Source organism: Crocodylus porosus, unplaced genomic scaffold (assembly GCF_001723895.1).
Source record: "Crocodylus porosus isolate Cpor-Errol unplaced genomic scaffold, CroPor_comp1, whole genome shotgun sequence".
Taxonomy (NCBI): domain Eukaryota; kingdom Metazoa; phylum Chordata; order Crocodylia; family Crocodylidae; genus Crocodylus; species Crocodylus porosus.
In genome coordinates, this window is record NW_017728904.1 from 2,003,111 (window position 1) to 2,013,611 (window position 10,501).

Below are 10,501 nucleotides of genomic sequence, written 5' to 3' on the forward strand. Positions count from 1 at the left end.
TACTTCGCAGTTAGGGCAGCTAGGATCTGGAACCAACTTCCAAGGGAAGTGGTGCTGGCTCCTACCCTGGGGTTCTTTAAGAAGAGGCTTCATGCCTACCTGGCTGGACTCATTTGAGTCCAGTTTTTCTCCCGCCCAAGTGGGGGGTTGGACTGGAAGATCTTCAAGGTCCCTTTCAACCCTACTTCTATGATTCTATGAAACATGTGACATATCTTGACATTTCATTAGAAAAAACTGCAATTTGTTTCTCAGATAAAATCTCCAGCAGCTGTACTTTAAAATACAGTCATTCTCTAGAATGTTCACAAAAACAGTGAATTTTTCAGAAAATATCCTATAGCTCCTCTTGTCATCACACACCCCATCAGCCTTCGTTTTTCTAATGTCTTTCTGTAAATTTCAGTTATTAACGATGGAAATATTTTTTCATCTGTCTGTGACTGTGAAATGAATTCAACATTTATCAGCATTTCCCAATTAAAAATCTAATCCTGCCAAGCCTAATTATGATGCAGTGAGGTTTGACTCCTTTAAGCATTGAGGGGGGTGGTTGGTTGTTCTTAAGGTGGCTGATTTAGGAGGATTTTTTGCTCTGATTTCTCCAGCTACCACAGAGGAGGTTGTAGAAGCAAATTCTGTAGACTCTGCAATACAGCAGGTGGTTGGCAGTGGAGGTCAACGAGTCATCACAATAGTGACAGATGAAGTTCCACTCAGCAGTCTGCAGACAGCTATTCCTACCAGTGGCATCAGCCAGCCTTTCATAGTGACCATGCAAGATGGGCAGCAAGGTAAAACACTACGCAGTTTAGAAAACTTGAAGCCAATTTTAAGTTTCTTTCTCAGAAAGGAAAAAAAAAGTGCACACAAGCACACTCGCACTGTGGTTTGTGTGTAAATACAAACACACTATAGCAAAGTAGCTTTTAGACTGTTACTCATGTTTGTGGTATGATGTTACAAGTGTGTACTTGGAGACTTTGCTCTATGAAAGGGTAAGGTAGAAAATATCAATGGTTACTTTACAAAGATTAGACCTTAGAAATTAATTTGTAATTTCACAAAGACACAATGCTGGCCTTATTAGCTTTAATTCTAAAGATTAAAATATAAAGCATGCATAAGTTCATCTTTTAAGACCAGTGGATCTTTTGCACTGGTATCTGATGCATCCTGACTGGCCAGGATTGTTTCCTACCACATGACTGTATGCGTCACTTGGAATATAGACTTTAATGACTTAGGCAATGGAGCTTATACCAGTTCCCTTGGGTGATGATTCCACAGTTTAGTAGAACTTGCTTTTAGGACATTTTTTCCTGGCTATCAGGTTAATTATGCTCTTTCTGTTCTACAGTGCTATTTATATTGCCTTAGGTGATCCTACTCTGTTAGTTTTACAAGTCACGTATGCATAATGCTTAACAAAACAAGGCAGAGATCTATGATACTTCATTTTTCATTTCCTTGAGAATTACAGAACGTCAGCCATATCTGCTAGCTGTGATTCTGTTAACATGCTATATCAATGCTTGCTTATTTGGTTTGATATTAGTAAATAAGAGGATAGTATCAGATAAGCATGGATTTCTTACAACAGAGGGAGATAAATTGTAATGAAATAGCTATTTCAATTTTGCTTCTTCTTTTTCATTAATGGAAAGCAATGGAATAGTTTTTCAGAACAAAAGCTAAGAAAACGAAGTCCTTTCTCACACAACATGTAATTAAAATGTGGAACTTGTTGCCACCAGATGTGAAAGCTGACAGTTTAGCCCAATACAAAAAGGAATGAACAAATCCTTGGGAAAGGGGCATTAGTAGCTATTGAGCATGGATCAGAGCTTCCTAGACCTTAAGTGCTGGAGGCTCTAAGTGAGAAAGGAGCGGTGGAAAAAACCATGGTCAGACCCAGTTCACTCTTCCTTTCAGCCCCTGCTCTCTGTCCTTGTGTTGCACAGGAGACTGGGCAGGAAGGACCTATGATCAGAACCCATCAATGGCACTTGTTAGGTTCTAGAACTATTTTCCAAATTTCAGCCAATAATTCTTGGTCCATAGTGTGTTCTTAGTCGCTGCGGGCATCTTTACATATGCTTGGGTGGATGGGAGGGGGGGGGGTGTTTTAATTAGAGCAGCTCCAAGAGCCACTCTTAATTAAAGCACCTACAGCATCTCATGTATTCAGTTGTGACTGCTAATTGGTACACTCCAACAGACTTGGTTAATCGAGTCTTCTCCTACATGCTGTCATTACAGCATGTCAGAGCAGCGTCCCCGCATGTCTACAAGGTATCCTGTGTTTTTAAAATTAAGGTTGTTTGGTTAGAGCAATTCACATGACACATCTTGATATTTCATTAGATGAAATTTCAATATGTTTCTCAGATTAAAAAAAAAAATCTCCAGCTCCTGTACTTAACATATAGTCATTCTCTGAAATATTCCCCAAAATAGCATATACTTTTTTTACTTAATTCAATTACTGCCTATCAAGAAGATCAGTATTAATTTAACTAGAGGTTTCCCTCGCTTTATGCTGTACATGCGTTCCTGGAAAACGGCACATAACTTGAATTCGCATAAAGGGAACCCACTTTACAATGTAACAAATGGGGACGCATTCCAAGACCTCGACTGTACTGACCCCTAGGCCTATTTCTACCACTTCTATAAGACAATTTTGGTACTCGCCGACAGCAGGCAGTACACACAAGCACAGGGCGCTATCATAATGGGGGATGGCAACTACAGAAACATGTTGCAGACCATGAGTGAGGAGCACAGATCCACATGGGAGACTGTTTTGGTGCATGTCACTCTCACAAAGCACCGCACAAAGTAGCTAACTGTGGGCTTCCACCACACTGATTGCACACAAGTGAATTTACCTCACATATAACTATTTTTTGGTATAAAAAGGGTTATCACGTAAGTGAATTCATACATACAGAACCTGCATAAAGCGAGGGAAATCTGTACAGGCATTTTCTAAAACAGTGAGGTATGTTTTTTGTAACAAAAATGTTCCTCATAATTTAAGATGTTCCTAGCTAAGTTGTGACTGCTTTGAAAAATCATTCTTTTAGTTGCACTAGATAGGACATCTTATTTCAGGCCAGAACCAGGAAGCAATCCTTGACTGGGTCAGAAGCTCAGCTTCTACCTAGTGGAATTTGGACTTTACTGATTTAAATTCTCTTATTTTAACTTCAGAATTGTCCCTCTCTGTGGATTTTGATTAAGTATCTGTGCTGCTTTGTATAACAACTTCCTGCATTTTAATATTCCAGTTTTAAATGTACCTGCTGGTCAGGTTACAGAGGAGACTGTTATTGAAGAAGATGGTGATGTAGAAGAGGAAGAACAACCACCAGCCAAGAAGCAAAAAGTTGAACAAGATGCCAGTGATTTGGAAGAAAACAAGGTATATGTTTTTGTTCATGACTTTCACTGACAATAGGAACATTCTAAGCAGGTATGCCGAATATACTGAGAAAGTAGGGCTCCTGGTATATTAGCAGAAGCTCAAAATATAAATGACATGACTTGTGTTGCTTTCCCTTGATTATTGGTATCTTTATAATGCATTTACATAAATGGTTCCTCCCATTCTTTTAATATTCAGTAAGTTAGCATGGGGGTTGGTTAAGTCATTAGTGTGGAAGATGCTCAAATTAATCACTTCTTGCAACCTTTAGTTCATTTTTCAGCCTAAGCTTTTGAGCTGAACTATTCCGCTCCATTGCCAACTCCATCTAAATGACCCCGTAAACTAACTTGCTCTGCACCTTCTCTTGGGAAGCTCTTTATTGGCAGAACTTGCATTTTAAAAGTTTTAGCGCCTGTAATTGTCTCTCAGTCTTATGTTTCCTGACTTATTATCACTGTTGCTTTTCTGTCTTAGTAGCCATTTGTTTGCATACTACTTCCTATTATGGAAATGCCACTAATTAGGCTTTCAGAGGTCACTCATAACTATAAAAGTAATCTGATTCCACTAGGTGGTGGCCCAGTGGCTGATGTCTGTCTTAAGGTGTATCCCAGGCAACTCTGATTCACTTACTTTAAGTCACCTGTCAGCATTAGACAGTAACTCTCCAACTGGCTGGGTTTGTACCAGCAGCTTAGAAGCAGAAAGCTTTTTAATCCTCATTGCCTTGAGACACCACACATTTGGAATGCATTTGTTCTGTCACGGATACCGGGATGTTTTGTTTTGGCTGTCACATCAACTTTGGGGTATTAGTCACAGGTTGTCTTGTCTTGTAGGACAGCAATGAAAGGGAAATGTTACAGTTACAATTGCAAGAAGCAAACCGGAAGGCTCAGGAATACCGAAACCAGCTGTTCAAGAAGGAACAAGAAGCAGAGCAGTACCGGCTAAAGCTTGAAGCCATGGCAAGGCAGCAGCCCAATGGAGAGGAGATCACAGTGGTCGAGGAGGTTGCCGAGGTAGATGCTGTTGTTGTATCATCGGAAGAGATGGGGTCTGCAGCCACAGTAGTGGTAGCAGAGCAACCTACTGATGTTGCTGTGGAAACTGTAACCTCCTAACTTTCAAATGACCTTCATTTAAAAAAAAACACAAGAAAAAAAACATCTAAAGAAGGTGGTGTTTGCAAGGAACATTGTGAGCTAGGTAGCATAAGATCTCCACACAGTTAGAAAACTGAAGAACAGAACTGCTTGTGTGGTCCCAGTTGGAGGGCTGAGAATCCCTTCAGCAGCTCCATAACATGGTTTTGCTTTCAGCACAGAACCAAAAGGTGCTTTTTCAGTCGAACCTGGAAAAATGGCATACTTTGTTCATTTTAACCAGCAAGTAATCTAAAAGCCTATTTTGTTATGTAGGCCTGTAATGTTGGAGGGAAGGGGGAGGGGGGGGGTTCCTCATTGCCAAAGTAGCTGGTAATAACTCTCAGCTGCCCTGAGTTTACTGCACTGAAAACAGATTTTATGCAATGACCTGACATATTTGCACCCTTTTTGTGTAGTTGTGTGGCTTGGGAGACCGTTCCTAGAAATGTCTGTTTTGGGGTTTTGTTTAACAAGTTGGGACTTCAGGGGAAAGTGAACTTCATTGCCAGAATGGAAACACTAGTGACAGCGTCTGCAAAAAGCACCTTGAGGAAAAGAGAAAAATAGATCAGTCTTTGGAGTACAAAATCCAGACTACACTGAAACACAACCAGTACTCTTGCTGTGGGGGGAAAAAAGCACAGGCTGAGTTTGCATGAATCTCAGTACTTAAGCAATTTGATATATCAGGGAATATCAAGCCTGTCCTTTCTGGTCTGTATTTTAGAAAGTGCTGTCTGCATCTGAATCCTTTGCTGCCAGAGGGCATCACGTTTTCTTTTCTTTTTTTTAAACAGTTTTCTGTGACTGAGTCAGGTATTCTGTTTAGTATTTCTGTGCTATATAGTGGCACCAACTTTGCTTATATATGCAAAATAAGCCTGCTGAGTGGTATGGGAAGACAGCAACTTCTCAGGCTATGCCCATCTTCATAAATGGGTAGATACTTCACATAATTACTAAACAGTACATTTTAAAACTGAAAGCTAAAACCAGAATCCAACAACTGACTTCTCTTTTAGCTAAGTCTTCATGGTCTCCACTTTTCTTTCCTGTACTGTTTCGCTTGGAGGCCCAGCTAGTAAAGTTGGCAAAACTTTCCATGCACAGATACGTATCTCTCGTTACAGGATAGAAGTAAAACTCATGGGAAGTGTCCCAACTGTGGGATCAGTAATGCGGTTGTAATTGGTGATCATGAGTGAAACAGGTTTAAATTATAAGAATGTCACCTGATCAATTTGGTTGCAGGGTTTAGGAAGGGCTAACTGACCTCTGTCTCAAAAGACTGACATGACGTAGACAGTGCTACTGGTGCCTTAATTAATTTTTTTTTTAAATATCTCTCCTTCATTTGCAAGGTAAGGTTCATGAACTTGATGGTTTTCATTGACAAAATTTGCCATTTGCTCCCACATACAAGTTAGTTGTACATCTGTGAGGTTTGGCAATAAGCACATTAATCATTGTTAATGGTATTATGTACTGATACAGATAGCTCCTTCATTGCATTTCTTTGCCAGCAGATATACCCAGGGGGTGAAAGCTGAGATGGATAATAGAGACTTCATCTGTTAAGATGATAACTCCTCAGATTTGAAACATGGCTAACTCCTTAGAGGAGACTGGCTATCATCATAGGAGCTTGGTATAAATCTGTATGGTAGCTGTTGCTCAAGGGTGGCTGGTTCATAAATGGTAGCAACAATGTTGGAGGTAAGGTCATAAGTAGAGACGTGGGTACTCTTGCTTGAATTAATCAGTGCTCTTGGTCTCTTGCATTTGTGAGAATCCAATCCATAACAGATGTAAAAAGCTAGCATTTTCTAGCACAGAGGTTCCCAGCCAACCAGGCTGCAGCCTGGTACTGGCCACGAAGGGTTGGCTGCCAGGTAGTGGCACAACCCCCCTGCTCGGATCCCTGTCTGGCCATCCAGGTGAGTGGCTTCTGCTGCCGGCAGTCACGTGCAGGGTTAAAACTGGGTGGTGGGTCAGCTCCGGAAGAGAGGCAGCCGCCTTCATATGCCCCATCCTGCTACCGTGCCACTGCGCAGTATTAAAAAGGCTGAGAACCACTATTCTAGCAGCTAGAATTCTGTAGCAACCTTTTCTAAAGCATGAACGGCCACTTCTGTCTGCATGTTCAAAGAGATTCTCATTCTCATGGTGCTTATCTCGTACCTGTTCAGTATATTTGACTATGCACTTTGGCCTAGAAGTTCTCTGACTACACATACTTTACCAAAATCTTCCATTTTTGCTTGTGAACCCTTTCTGGCTTCAGCTAGATTGTGTGGCTGGAATGGAGCAGACTTTGGCATAGCTGCCAACCCGCAGAGTACTTGTATATAGTTTGTATTTATTTTGTACATAGATTTATAGTATAAAGCTTTTTTAAGATATAGCTATATATATATATATATATATATGTGTGTGTGTGTGTGTGTGTGTGTGTGTCTCATAACAAAAGTGCAGATAAAATATTGTGCCTTTAGAAATGAAGGAAGAAAAAATTTAGCAGCGGATTAATATAAATCTCAGTTATAAAATCTAGTTGCCTTACTGGAAAAGGAGCAACATGTTTTTTGAACAGATATCAGATGTAAAGGCATTGTTTCCTCTTTCATTGGAAGAGGCAGTGGTGTTATCCAGGTCTTTGGGTTATCCAAACCATGCCCTTGTCAATGCAGACATTGTGCCCTCCCTTGTGTTTTAGAATCGTAGGGCTGGAAGGGATTATGCACAGTCCTTTAGTCAGGGCAGGATCATCCCTGCCTAAACCAGTCAAGTGTCTGTCCAACCTGTTCTTGAAAATTTCCAGGGAGGGAGATGCCATAACTTCCCTGCATTGCCCATTCCAGTGCCTGACCACCCTCATAGTCAGAAAGTTCCTCATCTCCTACCTAAATCTCCTTGGCTGCAGCTTGAGTCCATTGCTCCTAGTCCTGTCCGCTCCAGCCACAGAGAAACCCATCTCTATCCTCTCTGTAACTGCCCTGCAGATATTTAAAGACTGTTACCAAATCCCTCTCGGTCATCTTTTCCCCAGACTAAACCCCAGCTCTTTCAGCCTTTCCTCCTAAGTCATGTTTCCCAGGCCTCTGATTATTTTTGTTGCTTTTTGCTGGACTCCTGAGGTTTTGCTCAGTCCAGTGTTTTTAAACAGGGTATCCATCATGTAAGCCAGCAGTGGCCGAACTCCCTAACCCTTGTAGCTAGAAACCAAAATTTTGATATGGCTGAGAGCCACAGGGCGCACACGTTTCATGATGCTCAGCAATCATTATCAGTTTGCTGATAATTTGTCTTTCTCCAGGAGAAATGCTGCTCCATTTTACTGTCAGGGCGCAGCACACAGCTCATGAGCCATGGTCTGGCCACTCCTGACACCAGCTGAGAGAATCCCTTAGTTGACTTTGCTGGTAAGGGGGTTGTGTCTGACCAAGCTCTTTAGTGGTTTTTTTGAGTTCATTGATTAGCTGCTAGAGTTATGAACGGGTAACGAACATTGCAAGTTGTGATCAAATGTTATGCACTCCTTTTAATGGAGATCATGAGGGTAACTTTGGCCTCTTGAGGGAAAAGAGGTGCGAGTTGGTCTTTGAAGTCTTCTCTTTTTAATTCTTGTGGATAGGAGCAGAACAGTGAAAATGTCCAGACTGGGGGAATCGAGTATCTGTCTGCAGACCACAGCTTTGGAGAGGGGGTTGGGAAAAAGACCATACCCATTTTGTTCTTTTAGCAGCAGTTGGCTTGATCTGCACCAGCAACCCCAAGCAGGATTGAGAGTGAGATGTGATGGGCTCTGTGCAATCTGTCCCAAACCAGTGAGCTAGAAGATGGGACAAACCAAAGGATGGCAGGGGGAAAAAAGCCTGCCTGGGGTAGGTGAGAATAAATGAGGTCCATTTGGAAGGGTATGTTTCACTACATCTTGATTATCTCCTTGGATGTGGTGGATGCAGCAATTAGTATCAAGCAAATAGCTGATCATGCTGTTGCTTCTCCAGCAACCAGCTGGAGGTTAAAGCAAATAAGTGCTTTATAACAAGGGTATCAAATATCTGACCTGCACAGGTGGGTCTCCTGGCCAGGGAGGCTTTTGCCTTGGTTGCCAGCAGCCAAGGAGTTAACATTGCCGCCATCACCACTCAACCCCCCAAAGTGTGACCCTGGACAGCGATAACAAAGGCCCAGTTCAGGTTTAGGGGACATGCACACATTTTCTACCCTGACTTGAGCAAAAGCCTGGGAAAATAAACAGTACCCAGGTATTCCCATCTGAACAGGCTTCCCCACCTGCAAGCAGTAGTCAACTCTACAGAGTTTATTAAGTTGGGGGGAAGTGAGACAAACAGTCTTGCAGAAAACCTTAACAGTAGCTTGCCTCAACCAGCTGTTAAGTTTATCACCATCAGTATAACCAGTTCTGCCCTTGTTCCACACCTAGCTGCTCTCCCCACCCTTTCCCTCGCATTGCCACTGCTGCAGCATTCACCCCTGGTGCTGGATGTGCTGACACCGCAGCCACAGCAACAGGGGTTGAGTGCTGACAGTATTAACTCCTTGATTATTGTCATCAGCAGGTTCCACCTTTAATCTGCCCCAAAAAAAGCCAAAGCCCCAGATCAGACACTGTTTCAGTGCAGTTCTGGTTTCACTGTTAGTGCATTTAACCTTTTGGTTCTCCTGGAGGGGAGGGGAGTTATAAACGTAATAGTCACCCTAGCACTCTGTATTTATCAGTATGTTTGAGGCATTCTTAAACTGAACCTGAAAATGTGAGGCCAATATTGTCATTGGAACAATGAGACAATATAATGGGGTGGAAGACAGGAGCATAAAAATATGAGCTAAATCCCAAGGGCACCTTCTTGCAAAGAATTTAGCCACCTTGCATTAGCAAGACACAAGGCTAGGAGTGCAGCTTCCCGAAATACAGAAGCTGTCATATGAAAAAGGCAGTTCAACAGCATCATCAGCACTAACATGCCTCATGCAGCCGTCTCTGTGCTGTTCAATTCAAGCCTATTTATTAGGTGTCATAAGGCTACAACCTGTGTTGGTGATCACACAAAGTCCATGCAGGAGGACAAATGCTCTTTTTATTTCATGTGATGGACTGTTGTCCTTGTGATATGCCCATTAAACTGGCTGAGGCTGGGTACATTTCAGTGAAGTTGAAACCAATCAGTCCTTTAAATTTCAGAACCTCTTTAGGTGTTCTTTAAAGTATTCTCCACTTTAAAGATGCCCTAAATTGATAGCACAGTCCAAGTAAAAATTGTGTTCATCTGGTGTGACTTTTTTTTTTAAAGTGGCTAACATTTATAACAGTATTTTACTGGTTTTCACACAAACATTTTTAGGAACTTAGTTTCATAGTAGGGTTGGAAGGGACCTGAGCAGTTCATCAAGTCTGACCCCCTGCCCTGGGCAGGAAAGAGTACTGGGGTCAAATGACCCCAGCAAGGTGATTATCTAACCTTATCTTAAAGACACCCAGGGTAGGAGCCAGCACCACTCCGCTTGGAAGTCGGTTCCAGATCCTAGCCGCCCTGACAGTGAAGTAGCACCTCCTGATGTCTAATCTGAATTTACCCTCTGCCAGCCTGTGAACGTTATTTCTAGTCACTCCTGGTCGTGCTCAGGGGAACAGGGACTCCCCCAGTGCCTGCTGGTTGGGCTGAACAGGTTCAGGTCCTGTAGCCTCTCCTCATAGGGCCTGCCCTGCTGCCCCCCGATCATGTGAGTGGCCTTCTCTGGACCCTCTCCTAAAGTGCGGCATCCAGAACTGGACGCAGTACTCCAGCTGCAGCCTGACCAGTGCTGCACAGAGGGGAAGGATCACTTCCCTGGACCTCCTGGAGATGCGTCTGTGGATGCATGACAGGGTGCGGTTGGCCTTCCTGACTGC

At 42.5% G+C, this 10,501-nt stretch overlaps 1 protein-coding gene across 1 annotated transcript in view; it reads left to right on the plus strand.

The window, feature by feature from the left end:
• GABPB2 (GA binding protein transcription factor beta subunit 2) overlaps positions 1-4,605 on the plus strand; it is a 16,846-nt gene extending 12,241 nt beyond the window's left edge. Inside the window, exons 7-9 of the mRNA XM_019556900.1 lie at positions 609-794; positions 3,297-3,430; positions 4,276-4,605. Of these exons, the coding sequence (XP_019412445.1) occupies positions 609-794; positions 3,297-3,430; positions 4,276-4,560 (605 nt within the window). The 3' untranslated portion in view covers positions 4,561-4,605. The remainder of the gene's footprint in view (positions 1-608; positions 795-3,296; positions 3,431-4,275) is intronic.
• Positions 4,606-10,501: the final 5,896 nt, after the last annotated feature.